Source organism: Megalobrama amblycephala, linkage group LG5, assembly GCF_018812025.1.
Source record: "Megalobrama amblycephala isolate DHTTF-2021 linkage group LG5, ASM1881202v1, whole genome shotgun sequence".
Taxonomy (NCBI): Eukaryota; Metazoa; Chordata; class Actinopteri; order Cypriniformes; family Xenocyprididae; genus Megalobrama; species Megalobrama amblycephala.
In genome coordinates this window covers 19441924-19461985 of record NC_063048.1, presented here as the reverse complement: position 1 = coordinate 19461985, position 20062 = coordinate 19441924, and the positions used below count along the sequence as shown (strand labels likewise).

Genomic DNA, 20062 nt, shown 5'->3' with positions numbered 1-20062 from the left:
TGTTTATCGGACTAAAGAGCCCACACTGACCTGAGAGGGCAGATGCTGAGCCCTGCAGGTATCCATCCTCTCCTTGATCTCCAGGTTCAGAGGACAAGGCTCTGCTGGCGCTCTCCAAACCCCGGCTCAGGTCGTAATCGTGGTCCCACTCTAGAGGGATAGAGTCCACACTGGCCGGAGTGTCTCGACCCGAGCGTTCGGCCCGCAGAGGAGGAGCCAGCGACGCAGACCGACTGGAGGAGGGCAGAGGGGACAGAAAACCGTCACCCAGACGCTCGCTCCACGGAAAGCTGGACAGGTCAGCAGGCTCGTCCAGATCAAACTCCCGGTCCGAGTATGAAACGTCATGTTCTTCGTCTGTGAGCTGGATAAAGAAGTTATTTTTTTTGTGGTTTTGGTGATTGAAACATGGATTATTTCATCCTTTTTAATAATTTTAATCAATCGAATAAATAAATGCTATAAAAACTATAAAATAAAAACTATAAATAAATATGAAAATAAAATGAATGTAACAGTCTATCAGTCAGAAAAAGCATCTGATGTATTCAATGTACCGGTAATCGGATAAGTTTCTTGTAGTAGCGCTCCACACGTCCAAACACTTCCTGGCAGTAACGCTGCAGTTCTTCAAGCTCTTCCTCGATCACAGCAGAATCTATCGGTTCACTCTTTTCTAGAAGAGCTTCACCCTGCTGGAATATGTGGTCAATCTTGGCTGTGTTCAGAGTGATCTCTTGCTGGAACGCCTGAACGGAGCAGAAAACCTCCATAAGAGAATGACAGGAGAATATATGCAGTTCTAAAGAACAGATACATACTCTCAGCTGTTTGATTTTGGCCTGGACATCACATTCTGAGAAATGCTCAATGTTGGTTAATTGTAGGTCCATCTCAGTCAGCCAGACCAGGATAGAGTCTCGTGCAGTCTCAAACTCCTCCCTCTGACATATAAAGTGCTGTGGTGGGGATAAAAAAAAGTTTTGTGATCAAAAAACATATTAAGAGTAAAAGATCACTTGTATTTACCCAAATGGACTGTAAGGTTAATTTAAAAAATAATACTAATAATAAATCATTTACATATGCTTTAATAATATTTTAATAATAATTATATAAATCAAACATTAACATATTATAATATAAATGTTTTAAATTATATATTTTTAAAATAATTTTATGAATAATTATATTATGTATATAATATTAATAATAATAATTTTATTACTACTACAATATTTAAAGGTTTTATAATACTATTTATTTAAACTTAAATTTTAAATAATAATCCACCTTATATCATCAAAAAAAATAAATAAAATAATAGGAAAGAGCTCATGTATTATCATGATATTTTTTTCTCTTTAGTTGTTCTATATTTCAGTACAAAATATTTAACTTTTAATGCTGAATGCATAGACATGAATACTTTGTTCATGTCTATAGTTTAAGTTAAAAAAAATTAGTTACAATTATTGCTGGATACTATAATGCATTTGATAAATCAACTTTAACTTTAAAGGGGTGGTTCAGTGGTTTTTTTCTAGGCTTGATTATGTTTTGGGGGCACAGTTTTAACATTTCTTAATGCTTCGTTTTTTGAAAAAGCTGTATTTTTACGTTTATTCTACACCTGTTTCCACTCTCATATGAACGGCTCGTTTGACTTCCTGCTTCTATGAAGCCACTCCCTCCGAAATACGCAGTGTGCTCAGATTGGTTGGCAGTTTGGTAGCTGGCCCAGTGTATCATGATTCGCTGAAGCGTCCGGAAACGCCACGCCCCTTACCATTCGTAGTTAAGCACTAAGCTGAAAATGTAAATAATGGCGTCTGTATTGCTGTATCAAATTGAGCCAAATCAGACCCAGATGAAGAGGGTAAAGCAGAACCTCTGCAATCGCGGCTTTTAAAGGACGTTTATGAATGGTATTTCATTTAGTATTTGTGTCAAAGTGTTTAGATATTCTGTCACTGCTGTTTGTTAGCTTTCAATATACAGTTTTATCCTGATTAAAGCTTTACTGTAGCCAAATACATGACTGAGTAGTCGCATTTTTGTAAAGGTATCGTTTAATTTATAGCATGAACAACTGAACAAAGACGTTTGTTGGTGTTTGTTGCACTAGAACTTAGCTAACTGGCTAGCAAAAACGAGTTGCTCTTTGTATATGTCCTTGATGCATTAAAAATAGCAACAGAACTATAACATTACGTTTAAAAGACATGTACAAACAATAAAACATACTTACAGTTTGAAGCCAATAAACAGCAGCTTCTGCTTTTAAAGTGGGAACTGCTTCATCTTACAGTAATAGCTTTTGTGCAAATCCAGCATTGAACTCGTGTAGATTCTGGAAGCTGTCTTCAGCGGCGCATCCAGTGTAGAAAATATCACAGATTATAATGGGTTCTATTATCTTTTGAACGCATTGCGTCGCTCGTGCCCGGTGTAAACAACTCTTCCGCTTCCATTATGCCGCGCCGCATGACCTCGCCCACTTTGTTGCGTGTTCCCGGGGGCGTGTTTATGTTAATAGCAAGGGTTTATGATGTCACCAACCCGGGAAGAAGCTCGTTGTAGTCCAAACCGCCCGTTTTTGTAGGCAATAAACTGCCATAACTTTAAAAGACAATATCTCCGTTTGCATTGAACGTTCAGCGCTGTAACTTTGCAGATACTGTTTATGCTCAAGCAGCAACATTACACACTAAATAAAGTTAAAAAAGTGAAATCGCATTGAACCACCCCTTTAACTTAATCTTATTTTGAGCAGTTATTAGACAGAGATGGAATGTTTTATTAGTATGAATATAAGATAAGTTCTTTTCGCAGATTTGTGTTAGTATAATATACATTGATGAATGTCTAATTTTAGTTTAAATGTTGGTGGAAATCTAATCAAACGACTCTGTACCTTTAACCTGCGTAGGACCGAGGACACTCTTCTCTGTAGGTTATCCCAGCGCTGGTTGGCATTGTGGGCCATTTCTCGCAGACTACACGCCACATCAGTGCGATTCTCACGTGCCAGTCGCTGATACTGTTTATTGATCAGCTCCAGCTGCGTCAAACTTTCATGCACCTGCCGCTGGAATGTCTGTAAAAGCACAGAAATGAGTGTTAATATAAATCTGTTCACTAATAATACATTCACTTAGTTTGGATGAATCTCACCTCAAATTTCTTGAGCTCCTCTTTGGCAACAGTGTAAAGGACACCTGAAGAGTTTGGCAGTGCGGCTGTCTTCTCAGACATCGTGAGCCACTCCTCAAAATGCGAGAAGTCATCAAGAAACTTCTGCCAGAGACGCCACGTCTCCTCAATCCTTTCAAATGAGCACAATTTAGGTTTAGGTTAATTGTTATTTAGCAGGTACATAACACATATTCAGTGTTTTTTTTGCTAGTATACAAACAAACTATGTGTATGAGCTTCATCATCTGGTCATACTTGAGTCTCCTCTCCATGGACATGGCACAGATGCTCCTCCAGCGGCGGTCCAGGCTGCGTGTGGCCTGCTGGATGGAGTCACACTCAGCATCCGTGGCACAGGCATCACAGTCGTGCAGCAAAACCTCACACAGGTTCAGCACAGATGCCACACCTGTGCTGTGCTTCTCGATGTCTCTCTGCAGCTCCTGGACGAAGAACAAAAAGAATGTTTTATCCAGAGTAAACGCATAAACTTTATTTTTGAATGCATCATGTGTTTCTGTACCTGCTGCAGATCCAGTTTCCTCTGGATCTCCTGGTAGTCGCATGTGTCGTAGACGATGGGACGGGACAGTTCGGTCTCAATGTGGGCGAGCCAAGTGCGTAGACTATTCATGTTCTTATCCAACTGCTGAATGGCCACTAAAGTCTCCCGTAGCTTCTTCATCCTGTAAAAACAAAGAAATGTTAAATTCCTATATACAGCATACTATTTTATACTAAAATCTTTTAATATTCAAATTGATATTATATATCATTTAAAAAACAGGAGGCTTATGAGGTAGGGAGAGGAAATGTACAGTAATCCAGCACAATGCGGATTCAAACCTGCACCTCCCTCATGATCACCATAACTGCAGCATGTGCACTCCAGCATTTTAAAGTAATTCTGACTAAATATTGTGTAGATCAGAGGAAACTGTTGCGCTCTAAATTGACAAAAAGTTCCTTTTCCTTCAGGTGCATAGAACCAAGAAAATACTTGAGCAAAACAGAAAAAAATTGCTGACCGCACACTGAATCCAAAAAAAGACTGAAGAGGTCTAGAAAGTACAAAATTTATCTTATAAATTGCATGGTGCAATAAAGTGCAGATGAATCTTTTGTTTTTAATTCATCTTTGCACTTTATTGCACCATGCAATTTTTAAAATAAATTTTGTACTTTCTAGACCTCTTCAGTCTTTTTTTGGATTCTGTGTGTGGTCAGCTATTTTTTTTCTGTTTTGCTCAAGTATTTTCTTTTTTCTGTTTTCACTAAATACTGTGTAAAATAGTGAGGATAATGCCAACTGATCCACAATGCAGTGTGTTACCTGGCCCCCACGAGGTCGAGCAGGTGCTGCCAGCGTTCGCTGACTTTACTGAGTTTGTTTTCTATGTCAGAGGCTTTGCTCTCATGACTGGCCCGAGCCAAACGTTCACCCAGCTGCGTGAGCTCATGTTTATTCTCCTGAGCCACCGCCACCTCCTCCTGATAGTCCTGAGAGTCAGAGAGACAGTCATGGATAAGCATTCACAAAGTTCCTCATTGCAGTTTAGAAGTTTATAGTTATAGTTTATACAATTCAGTTAAATTCTAGTTGCTTTTGAAGAAGTGGCTATCGTTATGTTGTTACAAACACATACAAAAAATGGTTACAATGGAGTTTTCTCAAAAATACCATATGAGCTACAGTTGTTGTAAATGCTATATTAAGGTAATGGGCAAACCTAACTTTAACTTTCGTAAAACAATAAAGTAAAATGAAATAAAATAAAATTAATACAATTAATTATGAATATTATTATTAAAAATTATATTATATTATTTATTATACATTATACATTATTTATTATATATAATTTAATATACTATACATATAATACTGTATGAAATAAAATAATATACAATATATACTAAATAATAAAATTGTATAATATAATTATACATAATATAATTAATTAATAATTGATTATAAAATATATAATAATATAAAAATAAAATAACAAATATTTTAGTGATAAGCATAACAAGAAAAGAAATGTATTCATTGGCTAAGGCAAATATTTGATTAGATTGTTACCTTTCGTAGTTTCTCAATCATCTCTTCGATGCTGATGTCTCCATTCTGGGATACTTTGCTTTCCATATGCGTCAGCCATTCACACAACTCCTTGTATTTATCATTAAAGATGGCCCATTCATTCAGCTTCTCACTCATCTGCTGTCTGCGCAGACACAACTGCACAGACAAATGCACAAAACCATAGTCCTTCAGTAATTACAAACATGTCTGGGCATTTAAGCTTAATTTAGTTAGTTTAAATAAAATATTTAGCCACAGCGTATTTCTGTAGCCTCATAATGTGCAAAAATAAAGTGTAAACAAAACGCAGTTACGCGTGTCCAAAACTACTTTAAAGAAAAAGAAAAACGTCAGACCAGAGCATGATTAAAAGTTTCAGCATGAGAGAAGAGTTTCTGACAATCTGTATGTATGTACCTACAGTTAAATCTGTCCTGACATATCAAACGTTCACATCCTGTGGTGTCTCAGCTCACGCACCGGATGCCACAAAGAGTGAGCAAGAAAAAATCATACTTGCTTTGCATTCAAGTTTCACTTTCAGCTAAATGCTGGTGCTTTGCATTACTCTCTACTAGCAAAAAACATATGGTAGTATATTCTGCAAAACATACTCTGATGCAGTAATGTTTGAAAAAGGAAATTTAACTAAAGTTGCACAGCAAATATCTACTCTACTTTCTCTGTATTTAATTATAAGAATATGTTTTAGAAAACTATCTGTGGATGTGTTTTAAAACATGCACAGATAGCATCCATATGAATGTGCCTATGATGATTTGAAAATGTTACTTGCACAGCAATTATGGGCATATGTAGTAAAACAGCACCACCTAAAGGCCACAGTACCTGGTGACAGATCTCCTCCCACTGACGGTGCAAGAGTTCAATACGTTCCTGCAGCACACGCAGATCCTCTGGACTGATGTAACTGCACAGAGACTCCCTCAACACCGTCAGATGGGTCAAATCCTCCTTCCAGCCGTCAAACGTGCTCTCCAGATCCTGAAAGGAATATAAAGTTTATTTTCCCTCAATTCATTGTTATTCATTTTCCCATGCTGAATCTGAATTTTGCATACCTTGCAGCGCATTTGTTCAGACTGCAGCTCCTCATGGCGATCTGGGAGTGGCTGGGAAAGCTGTCGTTTAAATGCTCTCAGTTTTTCCAGAGATCCACCGATACCTTTTTCACATTTCTCCCAATCCTACACAGAGTTTGAAGTAAAATATTTTTTGGGAACATATATTATAGTATCATGCAGTGCTAAACTAATTCCACAATTATCTTAAACTAAAACACCCTAATTTAACTAATAATAGTGTTATAATTTAACTTTTTTTATTTTAATATTTTCTTCTTATTATTATTATTATTATTATTTAATATTTTTATTTTTGTTTATAATATAATTTGTTTATATTACTTATATTTATATAATTATTTTAATAATTTTATATTTAGTAACTATACTTATTTAAACACAAGCAATAACAGAAAAAATTCAAAAAGAAAAAAAAATCATTAAAATGATACAGACATAGCAATAAAGACTACAAATAAAGTCAACAGGTGGCGCTGTGACATAAAGAACTCTACCCTAAGCAGGACGGCCAGCTCTTTCTTTTGCTCCTCCAGGCGAACGTTGGCTTGTCTCCAACGCTCCTGTATGTTGAGCAGCTCCTCTTGTAGAGCCGCCTCGGCCCGTGTGTCAGCAGACAGAAGCAGCTGTCGCCCTGCCTCCACCGTCAGGATGTAACTGCCCTGCTGCCTCAGCAGAACCTTCTCCCTCAGCTGCAGAAACCAACAAAGCATCAGCAGAGGTTGCTAACAGCCATCACAAAATCTGAAATCTGAAGTGGTGTGTGTGGTGGTGTTTTAAAATGACATTACATAAAGTGGAGAGACCAAATATAATTCTATTTTGTAATTTTTTGCAGTATAAATGATCAAGTTAGTGTTTTTACGCATTTTTACATTTATTCCAAAATAATAACTAAAGGCAGTAACAATTTAAACAATATATATTAGTTGTGAACAAATGTTCAGCTTTATAATAGTCAACTTCTTTTCAGCAATCATCAAGCTTGTACCAAAGTCTATAGTCTTTTCTTGTACACACCCGTCACAGACATGAAGATGTACCTTTAATTTCACAAAGCAGACTGCTCACTAAAAACCCCCACAGTCATCATGTTTTCAGGCCATTTCAAATTTGATTTTGACGTGACAAAGCAGTGAAATGGCTCAGTTGTTTACTTACTTATTAGTCTTCCCATTAACGCCATCGTTTTATTGCGTGAACCAATCAAAGTGCGATGAAGGCACTGACTCTTCCCTATTTATTCTCAATTACCCCCCACTAAACCCACCACAGACATTAGGGTGTCTGGTTTAAAGGTCCCGTTTTTCGTGGTTTTTTGAAGCTTTGATTGTGTTTATAGTGTGCAATATAACATGTGTTCATGTTTCGCGTGTAAAAAAACACAGTATTTTTCACATAATTTACTTATCTGTATACCGCTGTTTCCACTGTCATAAAAATGGGCTGATGACTTCCTTGTTCTATGAAGTCCCTCCTTCAGAAATACGTAACGAGTTCTGATTGTGCCAGCGGTTCCTGTGCTGTGATTCGACAGCTCTGAGCGCCTCTTACCATAACGTGGAGATGCACGCGCTCAGTGTTATTGTAAACATGTCTTTAATTTACCCTATCAATTTGAGCCGGAATCAGACCCGGTGATTGGACTGCGGGATGAAAATAACAGCGTTTCGACGACATGGCGACAAACACACTCTACAAACGCAACTCTTGCGTATTCCTGTGGGCGGAGGTTAGTCAAAAAACTGTTTTAGTGACACGTCATTAAAGAAGGAAGTAGAGGGATGTAGTCCAAATTGGCCGTTCGATGTAGGCGACTTCTGTTAAATAAAATATCTCGCTTGGCATTGAACTTTGAGCTTTAAAATTTTACAGATTTTATTTATACTCTAACAACAACATTACACACTAACTAAAGTTTGAAACATGGGATCACGAAGAACGGGACCTTTAAGTCAATGGGGACAGAGGAGGCAAGTCTCTTGCCATAACTTCACCTGCGGGTGTCACTGTTGGACGCTAGAATATGATAATTTCCTGTCTAGAGATGTATGTTCATGTTAAAATATAATAAAATAATGGTTTGTATTTTTTTAAAAACATGTGTCGCGTGTCGTTATGTGTAGTGAGTTGGCTCATGTGATTTAAATTTCACGCTTCTGAACAGGGAGCATAGTGAGTATCGATGCTTCCTGGTTTTCACAGTGCATTGTGGGACTTTTTAGGGAGCAAACATTTCAGTGCCCTGGAGGGATAGCTCTAAAAATGGCTCACTTCTCCCTGATAAGTGCCCTGACTACTGAATTAGGGAGCTGATTGAGATGCACCCACTGTTACTTAATAAAAACTAGTGACTTTTACACTTTTTAATGTCAAACTTTGTAATATTTGCTTTGTTTTATTTTTTGTTATATTGATTATTTTCTCATTCAGTTTTTTGGGACCTAGTTTAGAAAGGCATGCATATAATGATCCTAAATGTAAATTTACATCCGATATGTTTCTATGAAGGATTTATAAAAAGTCTGTATGCACAGAAATGTTTCTAAATGCATCCCTCTTTATAAATTGCAGTTTATTTTTAATTAAAGCGCAATGTGAACAAGCCATTCAATTTCGCCTACAGAATGCCCACAAATATCTCTTTATGGTTAAGAAGAAATATGGCACTTATCATCATTGAGCTAGGAAATCCAAGCTCACTCTCTGCAAATGTATGTGTGGTAGGCTGTAGGCATGGCCTGTTTGCACATATAATTATATTAATCCATACTGTGATTGCCTATCAGTGTTATTTTAACATAATTGAGATGCTATTATAGTTTTTTATATATATATATATATATATATATATATATATATATATATATATATATATATATATATATATATAGATTTTTTTTTTTCATTTTAGTAGTTTTTTTGTGTTTTTGTCATTTATTAGTTACTGTTTTTGTTAGTTACTGTTAATGTAGTTACTTTAAAAAAAAAATGTCTATGTAGATTTTAGAAATTTTTATTTCAGATTTAGCTTTATTTTGCTACATCAAGTTAAACTCAATGATACTAAAATAACACTAATGTGTAATTTTCAGTACCGAGTATTTTTTTTTTCAAGGATATATAGTATATAAATTATTATTATTTAAATGTATTTATTTTTATTAACTTAAAGTTGCTAGTTTTGTGGAGGTTACTTGTGAGGTTCTCAGAGGTCAAAGGATATTTACCTGAACTGCGTCCAGCATGGCCCGTGCCTGCTGTAGTGGGACAGGTGCGCCTGCCTGAAGGGTCTCGGCCTGATGAGACACTTCCATCAACCATTTCCGAAGTTTCTCCCCCATCTCCCTGTAGCGCTGCCACTGACGCAGGAGACTGTCTATGATGCCACGCCGCTGCTGTGCGCGTCTCACCACCCCCTGCCACTGGTTACTGAGCAAAGCCAGCTTCAGCTTGAACTCATCTCTGGAAATACAGTCACCATGAGTTTCAAATATAAGCACGTATTATGAAGTATGCTGATATCTTATATAAGCACATATTGGATGATGATGTCCCTCACCTGTCGTCCACCTGTCCCTGCTCCAGCATTCGCTGTCCATCGCTGATGATGGAGTGAAGAATCTGCTGTCTGCTGAACATCTCTGCCTGAAACAGCTGTAACAGACAAATACAGCCTTGTTTATTCACATTGGTCATTTATTAGTATCTAGACAAGATTTGAAATGTGTGATTGACTAAATTGCTTTTGTATGTATCAAGTCACACAGCTCACCTCATGAGCTCTCTGCTGCTCCATCAGGCTCTGGAAGTTTCCAGAAATCTCCACAGCAAGCTTCTCCTCCGTTTGCACCAGGAACTCCATCCATGTCTCACACTTCTCCAGAAATGTCTGCTGCTGTAGTATGAGGGCCTGAAGTTTACTGAGAAGAGAATTCACATACTTTAGAAGGTAACAGACACTTGAAAATACCTACTATTTCATTCATTCATTAACCATTTCAGTCGTATCTGACTCTTAGTGATTATATGGGCCATCTCATACATGAGAGACTGTCTATGAATTTTCCTGGGAATTATTTTTTTCAGGGGTAGATTGCCAGGTCTTTTTCCCTAATATATCTACTGATCGTGCTCTGACAACGGCAGTGATGTCTAGCACTCATTGAAGTATATGCGCGAGACATCACTGCCGTTGTCAGAGCGCAATCAGACATCACCAAGCGATTGCTGAACGTAGTTGGACATAGTGGTGTTTTAGAGGTAAAAAATTATATAAATACTGTTCGGTTTCTAGCACAAACCGATCGTTTCGTGTCTTAGGACATCAATGTGCCGTCACGAGCAGCAGGGTTTAATTTGGATTCATCTGTGCATGTATATTGACTCTTATAAACTGTGTGACCATTGACTCACATTATAAGACTGACAGACAGCAACGGTTGGAGTTAAAAATCATCATTTGTGTTCTACTGAAGAAACAAAGTCACCTACATCTTGGATGCCCTGGGGGTAAGCAGATAAACATCAAATTTTCATTTTTGGGTGAACTATCCCTTTAATTAGTCAATGTGACTACAGTGGTTCAACCTTAATGTTATGAAGTGACGAGATGACTTTTTGTGCACAAAAACAAAACAAAAATAACGCAGTTCAGCGCTTCCGTGTTTACGTCCGAACGCCGGCTCAGTATTGGCGAGGCTGTTTACATGAGCACCACGTCACATGCGTGTGATGCTGATTTAGGAGCCAGCCAACACGGAAGCGCTGAACTGCGTTCACTGCATACGAGTCTGACAGCGTATAGAGGAAATTGTTGAATAAAGTCGTTATTTTTTTTTTTCACAAAAAGTATTCTCATCGCTTCATAACATTAAGGTTGAACCACTGTAGTCACGTTGACTACTTTAACGATGTCTTTAATACCTTTCTGGAACTTGAATGACGGAAATTACGTTGCTTTCTATGGGGGATAAAAAACCTCTCAGATTTCATAAAAAATATCTTAATTTGTGTTCTGAAGATGAACGAAGGTCTTACGGGTGTGGCACGACACATGGGTGAGTACTTAATTACATAAATTTAATTTTTAGGTGAACTAACCCTTTAATACACACATTTCTAAGGCCACTAAATGATAAACATGATCACAACATGATTGATAGTTTATACTTTTTTAGAAAGTAAAAACACCCACTTTCAGGTCCTGATACACGTCTTTTTGCTGTGAAATATTTACTGATTTTTATAAAGTAAATATAAGAATAGCTTTTACATTGTTGGCAGTATTTAAAGAACATTTACTGGACTTAATCAACTTAGGCTTATATCATTTAAAAAAAACAATCATTAAACAATCATCATCATGCTTTTGAGGAACATTTATTTGCTCATCTCTCAATCATCATTGTATTGCATTGCATTACATGTTTTGCCCCCCACAATAAAAACTACAGAGCTTCAGAATTTCATATTACTTTTTGGTCAGATTTTTTTTTAGAGCTCATCTAAAGGTTCAATAAATTGTTTCATTTAAAAAATATATTTTTCTGACTATTATTTCATTTGTCAGGATTTTTAAGAAAGGGTTAAGAGAATGAAGTATTTTTCATAATTAGCTGGAGCTAACCTGAATCTCTCAGTGGTCTGAGCTGAGGTGGTGGACCAGCTCCTGTTGAGGTTCTGCATGCGTTTGATCTCAGAGTCGTTGAGAGGGAGTCTGTAACCCAGTTCATTCATCCTCTCCAGGTCAGGAGACATACTGCTGAACTTCAGCATTTGTTTCTGCACAAAGCCACCCCCCCCAAAAAAACTCAAACATTTTATTATAGGTTTATTTCAATTAAAGGTGCCCTAGAATTCAAAATTGAATTTATTTTGGCATAGTTAAATAACAAGGGTTCAGTACATGGAAATGACATACAGTGAGTCTCAAAGACGGTTGTTTCCTCCTTCTTATGTAAATCTCATTTGTTTAAAAGACCTCCGAAGAACAGGCGAATCTCAACATAACACCGACTGTTACGTAACAGTCAGGATCATTAATATGTACGCCCCCAATATTTGCATATGCCAGCTCATGTTCAAGGCATTAGACAAGGGCAGGACGTCTGGATGTGCACAGCTGAATCATCAGACTAGGTAAGCAAGCAAGGACAACAGCGAAAAATGGCAGATGGAGCAATAATAACTGACATGATCCATGATAACATGATATTTTTAGTGATATTTGTAAATTGCCTTTCTAAATGTTTCGTTAGCATGTTGCTAATGTACTGTTAAATGTGGTTAAAGTTACCATCGTTTCTTACTGTATTCACAGAGACAAGAGCCGTAGCTATTTTCATTTTTAAACACTTGCAGTCTGTATAATTCATAAACACAACTTCATTCTTTATAAATCTCTCCAACAGTGTGTAATGTTAGCTTTAGCTACAGAGCACTATCAAACTCATTCAGAATCAAATGTAAACATCCAAATAAATACAATACTTATGCGATTAGACATGCTGCATGACGAACAGTTTGTAAAGATCCATTTTGAGGGTTATACTAGCTGTGTAAACTTCACGGAGCACGAGGGAGCACGAGCATTTAAAGGGGCCGCAGCCTAAATCGGCTCATATTTAATGATGCCCCAAAATAGGCAGTTAAAAAAATAAATCAAAAAAAATCTATGGGGTATTTTGAGCTGAAACTTCACAGACACATTCAGGGGACACCTTAGACTTATATTAAATCTTTTAAAAAGACGTTCTACGGCACCTTTAACAAAAACAGTTTTAATAGTTTTAATTAACAATAACAACACTTCCCTGATTTCTACATATTAGCAAAATTCCTATCTCAGCATAATTTGTCCATTCAGGTTTGCATACCTTGAGTTCCTCCATGCGGTTCCAGATCAGTGACTGGTCAGAGGAACCATTGGGATCCTGGTCTTTCAGAACCTCTTCAGCTTCCACAATCCAGCGGGACAAAGAGTCCAACTGTTCGTTAAACTTCTCATAGTCCCGAACTCCAGCCTGGGAAGAAAATGAAAAACCCTCAGTACCAGACACTAAAACACTCTCATACAGCACTGAACCACTCTGGTATTTCTGATTATCTCCACTCACCTGCAGCGCAACCTGCTGTCTGCTCAAGCTCTGCTCCACGGCACTGAGGCGTTGGGTGAGAGTCAGGTGGTCAGACTGGATGGAGGCCACAGCCGATGTGTCCACCTGCTGTTTGAGCTGCTCTCCCAGCTCCAATAAAACCTGCAGAGATGCCTGGACAGGAGCCTGAGAGCGCAGCAACTCCTGAGGGAACACGGGATGAGAGGAAATACAACTTGAAATGGATTCTACATTCTTAATGAGGGTGAATATAAAACATAAAACTTAACAGAAGTAGTTGCTGTTCAGAATTTATGATTAGTGCACTAATGCACACTCTAAAGACCATTATACAGAGGTAGATTTATTTACACTGTTTCATACACAACTATAACCACAGCTGTAATACATTATACTTAACTAACTCATGGTTACCCCTCTAAAATATAATGCAATGCTGTAGAATAATAATGTAAATGCTGTAAAAGTATTGTTCATGTCTTAGCATAAGTCTTAGTTCATGTTAACAAATGTTAACAAATGAAACCTTATTGTGAAGTGCAACCACATAATAATATTCACATGCACACACAGACAGCCAATCTGACTTTCACTCACAGAACAGTCTTGAATCCAGGTGGACACTTCCTCTTCAGTGATGTCTTTGTGGCTGGCTGTCTTGAGCATCTGGTTTGCTCTCTCCTCGAGTGTCTGGACGCTGGAGTAGCTCTGTCCATAAAGGTCCTTATAGCTCTGCCACAGCTGCAGGAGACCCTTACTGCTCTTCAGACGCTCCACAATCTCCTCCTGTAGACTGTTCCATCTGAATACCACAAAACACAAACGCATAAGACATTGACATTACAAGTTCAACTTCACTTAAAGATTACCATATCATTTTACCATGCTATTTACATGTTTTTCCAAGATACTTCCAAAAATATCATAGCACTACCATGATTAATGTCCAAAAAACACACTGAATTGTCATTGCACCTTTTGGTACTTGTTTGTTAGTTTGTCAAAATTCAGTAATAATTAGTAAATACATGCCTTCAATGTAAAAAAAAAAAAAAAAAAAAAAAAAAAAAAAATTTATAGGTTAGTTGTTTTTTAAAGAATGAACAGGTTCATTCAACAACGATGCATTAAATTGATCAAAAGTGACAGAAAATAGTAATAATACAGTTTTTACTGTATTTTAGATCAAATAAATGCAGCCTTAGTGAGACTTCTTTCAAAAACAATAAAAAAAATATTAATAATTTCAAACTTTTGAGCAGCACTCTATGTATATGGATAAGCAAATGGGTTGTTATTGTACTGATAGAAGGACACTGAAGAGGAAACACATTTAGCGCCATATGCACCTGGCGTTGATGTCTTTTAGTGTGTTATTGAGAGTGTCAGACACAGACGGGTGACATTCCTCCAGAAGCTGATGTGTAATTGATCCAAACTTTCTCAGGCTGCTCTCTTGTTTCTCAAGCTCCTCCTGCAGGTTCTAACGATATCAGAAGAAAGAATAGGCATAATTTTTCCACTTCAGATTGATAATTTGCAGAGTAATAGATAAACAGGAACTTGATTTACCTGTAGACTCTCCACCTGCAGCCGTGAAGCCTCCAGAGATCCCGTTAGCAGACGGTAGCGGGACACGGAGTAGCGTCCCTCCGTCAGGTAGCCGTTGATCTCTTCAGATGCTTGTTTGTACTGACTCCACTTGTCCTGGACAGACTTCAGGCTGATCTTGAGCTGCCCGATCTGAGACAAACAAAAACATAAATTCATCAATACATTTTGGTTCAAAACCTTTTACCATTAAATTATGGTCTAATTAAAATGAAATACAAATGAAATAAACAGTAATACCAGGTGGTCCAGATTGGCCCATGTGTTATTCAGGGCTTGTAGAGACTCCATGACAACAGCACAAGCCTCGTCTGTCTTGTTTTGGACAAGAGCACAGGCTTGTTCCTCCACTCTCTCCAGCTCTCTCTCCTTCTCCTTCACCATCTCCTCCATTTCCTGTTACATGTTAGATAAAATAACAAAAAAACTGTATTCTGGTGGTGGGGAAAGCCACCTCACAGAGGTCATGTTGAATAAAATAAGACTATGTGTCTGGTCAAATAGACAAACCTGACAGTCTTTGAGTGCGTTCTGTACGGAGGATAAATTCTCAATCCTGTGTTTTCTCTTGAGTCTGTCCTCCTGAGCGTTCAGCCATGCCTGAAGACCCTGAACTTTACCCTCATATTCAACCCAGTGTGCCAACAAGCCTTCCAGATATTGCACCTAAAGCAACAAAATGTATTAAATTAAATGTAACAAATGACACATACATTTTATTTTATAGTACAATCATTATATACCAAACAGTAACAAAAACAGTAAATTATAATTCAGTATATATATATATATATATATGTAGTACTGTGCAAAAGTCTTAGGCACGTCAGTATTTTCACCCCCCAAAAAAGGTTTTAAGCCAGTTATTTATATCTGTTGCTGTAGTGCGTCAATAGGAAATATCCGTTCACATTTCCAAACATTCATTTTGCCATTAATTGTAATAATCCAGTGAGATTTTTGAATACACAAGGAGTCTGACAACAGCCGGTGCTCCACACTGAGATCTGATCTCACTATCATAGAATCCGTCTGTGATTACAAGAACAAACATATGAAACTGAGACAAACCAAATCCACAAGAACTGTGGCCGTGTCTCCAAGAGATTTTAAGAAACCTACCTGCAAAGCAACCTGAAAAATGATGCCCAAGTGTACCTGGACAAGAGCTGTTTTAAATGCAAAGGGTGGTCACACAAAATATTGTTTTGATTTAGCTAATATAAGTTAATTGATAAATAAAATCTATTTATAACAGTATTTTTAAAAAACATCCTCACTTTACAGCATTTTTACACAAGTGCCTAAAACTCTTCACAGTACTGTATCTTTGCAGGCAGGTTTCTTCAGACATCTTAGAGACACGGCCACAGTTCTCCTGGATTTAGTTTGTCTCAGTTTCATATGTTTGTTCTTGTAATCACAGACGGATTCGATGATGGTGAGATCAGATCACTGTGTAGAGCACCGGCTGTTGTCAGACTCCTTGTGTATTCAAAAATCACTGGATTATTACAATTAATGGCAAAATGAATGTTTGGAAATGTGAATGGATATTTCCTATTGACACACTACAGCAAAAGATATAAATAACTGGCTTAAAACCTTTTTTGGGGGGTGAAAATACTGACGTGCCTAAGACTTTTGCATAGTACTGTATATATATATATGTGATAATCAATAAATTATAACTTAATTAAAATGCTAAAAAAAACTAAATCAAGATGTAAACTAAAATTCTATATTTTCACCCCTCAATAACTACTGTTCTTGAAACTTATAGAATCACAATGAACTGTATTAACCTGACAATAAATTATTTACCTATCCTATCAACTAACCTATTTATGTATTACCTATTAATTTACCTACCTATTATTGATTCTGTTAACAATATTATATAGTGGGCCTTCAGATATTGTGTTGGTGAGGGCCTTCAAGTCAAAAAGGTTGAGAACCACTGCTCTATTAATATTGTTTTAATATGTTATATGGATGTGTACCATCATATATAAATATTTTTGTTAATATTCTTCTAAGTACCAACAAAATCTTTTTTTAACAGCGATTCTGAATTACTAACATTTAGCATTTAATCAGTGCAATGAGAGATTTAAAAATTGTAATCTTAAATTTCTTAAAAGTATACAAACTGTAAATATTTCAGAATAAAATGATCTACAAAAAGTCTGTTTGAGAAGTGTGCAGAAGTATGATCTGAAGTCTTACTCGCTCTGTGATGTGTGTCTGCAGAATCTGCCAGCGGCAGTTCATGGCACCCAGTTTCTCAGCGAAATCAGTCTTATCACTGCGTTTGCTCTCCACATCCGCGCCGCTGATCTGGAGCACTGACTGATTCACAAAGTCCACAGTGAGCTGTTTGCAGTTGACGTCCACTCTGAAGCCCTACAGGAAGTAGAGTAAAACAACACAGAGAAAATAGTCAGCACATAAAAACATGCACTTCACACAAACATACATTCATAGTAAATAGACTTATGTAGACATACTTCTGACCATTGCCATACAATCCAATCCAAATAGCAGCAATTTGGAAAAGAATCACCCACTTATACATGAAGGGCCATTTGTTGACTCTAACAGGGGTAAAATTATGTCACCTTGTATCGCTGCAGGTACTCCTGGATGACCTTTGACCCAACAGCCCCTTTGAGATTTTCCTCATCCTCTCCTATCACTCTCTCCATCAATGAAATCCAGTTCTCAAGCTCAGCGATAGCGTGACGGGATGCCAGCTTATCCATCTGAGACTAAAACAATTGAACAATATATCTTTTAAAAGACAATAAACTAAGAAAGATCAGACAGGAACTAGAAACCTCAAAAATGAAACTAATCCTATTTGTTGGAGCAGATTAGGCTGTTTAGAGAGCGGCATACACAGAAGTGCTGGTCTGTACCTGGTGGAGTTTCTCTTGAACTATGGGAATGCGGGAGAGTAGTTCGGACCACTGAGAGTCCAGACGGGTGAGTTCAGACCGCAGAGTCGTGGTGTCCATCTTCTTCAGTCTGAGCAGCTGGTTTCCCTCGTTCAGCACTGAGGCCTTTAGACTAGAGCGAGTCTCCACCTCCTTACTGAATTCCTGAAAAGGAGAAAAGACCACACATGGAACTGCCTGTATTTTATAGTTTTTAGAATTACATCCTTATGGACATGCAAGGATATAAATAATTACACAAAAAAATAATAAAATAAAGTAAAAAAATTAAATAAACAAAACAAAATCATTAGCATTCTGTGAGCCACAGTATGGTTCTTGTGGTGAAAAAGTTGACCAAATGCATCAACATCCCAAACACATCCCATGTTTGTGATTTCTTAACATTAAAGGTGCTCTAAGCGATGTCATGCGTTTTTAGGCCCAAACATTTTTTGTCACATACAGCAAACATCTCCTCTCTATCCGCTAGCTGCCTGTCCCCTGAACACACTGTAAAAAACGCGGTCTCTGTAGTCGCCACAAGCTCCAAAAACAGCAATAAAAACAAACTGGTGCAGCCTGGACCACAAAACATAATAAACATGCTCCAGCCAATAACCGACAAGAATGATTTTAAATGCGCATTCATGACTGTTTCAGTAAGCACGGAGGGGAGTGGGAGGAGGAGGAGGAGAGAGGGAGGGTCTAGCTAGCCTCTGTTTTGTTTGACAACACTTTGAACGTCAACAGGAAGTTACTCCACCCAGAATCACTTAGAGCACCTTTAAGACAGCCTGACTAACCAGAAAAGCAGACAGCTGGTCTTTAACAGTCTCCAGTTCCTGAGGACCAGCAACAGTCTGTGTGTTCCAGAACTCCAAGCGTTCCAGAGCTTCCTGTAGCCAGCGACTCAGTTCAACAGACTCACGCTTATACCTGTGATAAACAACAAGCACATATCACCATGAAGATTATGGAATAAAATCAATAAAACAATGAATTTCAATCTAAAACTTAGCTCTTGACCTGGTAGAGTGCTTCAGGATGGAGTCCATGTTCTGTAGCTCTTTGTTGATTTTGGTAGTGTTCTTGAGCCAGTGCTCGCCCAAAAGAGTGAGCTGGTTCTCCAGGCTGGAGCAGCTCACATATGACAGAAGATGCTTCCCATCCTCCAGCACCTGATGCAGCTTGTGTTGGTGCTCCATCAGACTCGCCTTCAGGGCCTTAGGTGAAGATAATGGAAGATCAGGTTGGAAAATTGATCATATACAGTTAGTCTGGTATTATTAGATTATCTATCCTAATATATCAGTCATACCCATGTTGGCAAGTTACTCCTGCTTGAAGATTCTTTACTTTATTATGTACCTGATAGAGCTCTATTCTTTCATTCAGTCTCTCCTCTGTCTCCTCCACCAGGCCGACGCTCGGCAGACTGCCCTCCACAGCCTCAAGCAAACGGTACAGGGTCTTATAGTCCAAAACTAGACGACTCCATGTCTGACAAAGTCACAAAACATACAGATAAGTATGTCATATGTTGATTTTGCTGCTCAAGAAACATTTCTTATTATTAACAGAGTTGAAAACAATTATGCTGCTTAATATTTTGATGGGAATTCTATTAATTCTTTGATGAAGAGAAAGTAAAAAAAACAGCATTTACTTGAAATAGAAGTCTTTTGTAACACTGAAAATGTCTTTTATTGTCACTTTTGTCTTATTTGAGAAATCTTACTGTCCCCAAACCTTTGAACAATAGTGTGTATAAATTAAAATCATCTTACCTCTGAGATGCACTCAAGCTCAACTCCTTTTTTGTGCGCTTGCTTAAGCACATCCTGAGCACGAGCTAGCGTCTCCTCCAGAGTCTGACGCTCACGTGGCAAAACAAAGGCACTAATTTTCTTGTAGAATGTCTCGGTGAGGACCATGTGCCACTCTAAGCCTTGGAAAAATTCCTGGAAATGAAAAATTTGGGCACACGTGATGAAGTAATGTTGC

The 20062-nt window shown here is 37.7% G+C and overlaps 1 protein-coding gene across 8 annotated transcripts in view; it reads right to left on the bottom strand.

Annotated features, from left to right (window-relative positions):
- syne1b (spectrin repeat containing, nuclear envelope 1b) overlaps nucleotides 1–20062 on the bottom strand; it is a 141802-nt gene that overhangs the window by 17183 nt on the left and 104557 nt on the right. For all 8 annotated transcript variants that reach the window (XM_048191034.1, XM_048191032.1, XM_048191036.1 and 5 more), the window contains 30 exons: nucleotides 19846–20019; nucleotides 19427–19558; nucleotides 19085–19281; nucleotides 18862–18994; nucleotides 18038–18220; nucleotides 17738–17887; nucleotides 17346–17522; nucleotides 15627–15782; nucleotides 15357–15512; nucleotides 15078–15248; nucleotides 14855–14988; nucleotides 14103–14307; nucleotides 13506–13688; nucleotides 13266–13412; nucleotides 12017–12171; nucleotides 10163–10310; nucleotides 9950–10044; nucleotides 9618–9852; nucleotides 6885–7079; nucleotides 6367–6492; nucleotides 6134–6289; nucleotides 5282–5440; nucleotides 4532–4698; nucleotides 3722–3884; nucleotides 3454–3641; nucleotides 3178–3328; nucleotides 2918–3100; nucleotides 822–959; nucleotides 558–749; nucleotides 31–364 (listed from right to left, as the gene is read on the bottom strand). In XM_048191034.1, the coding sequence (XP_048046991.1) occupies nucleotides 31–364; nucleotides 558–749; nucleotides 822–959; nucleotides 2918–3100; nucleotides 3178–3328; nucleotides 3454–3641; nucleotides 3722–3884; nucleotides 4532–4698; nucleotides 5282–5440; nucleotides 6134–6289; nucleotides 6367–6492; nucleotides 6885–7079; nucleotides 9618–9852; nucleotides 9950–10044; nucleotides 10163–10310; nucleotides 12017–12171; nucleotides 13266–13412; nucleotides 13506–13688; nucleotides 14103–14307; nucleotides 14855–14988; nucleotides 15078–15248; nucleotides 15357–15512; nucleotides 15627–15782; nucleotides 17346–17522; nucleotides 17738–17887; nucleotides 18038–18220; nucleotides 18862–18994; nucleotides 19085–19281; nucleotides 19427–19558; nucleotides 19846–20019 (5083 nt within the window). The remainder of the gene's footprint in view (nucleotides 1–30; nucleotides 365–557; nucleotides 750–821; nucleotides 960–2917; nucleotides 3101–3177; nucleotides 3329–3453; nucleotides 3642–3721; nucleotides 3885–4531; nucleotides 4699–5281; nucleotides 5441–6133; nucleotides 6290–6366; nucleotides 6493–6884; nucleotides 7080–9617; nucleotides 9853–9949; nucleotides 10045–10162; nucleotides 10311–12016; nucleotides 12172–13265; nucleotides 13413–13505; nucleotides 13689–14102; nucleotides 14308–14854; nucleotides 14989–15077; nucleotides 15249–15356; nucleotides 15513–15626; nucleotides 15783–17345; nucleotides 17523–17737; nucleotides 17888–18037; nucleotides 18221–18861; nucleotides 18995–19084; nucleotides 19282–19426; nucleotides 19559–19845; nucleotides 20020–20062) is intronic.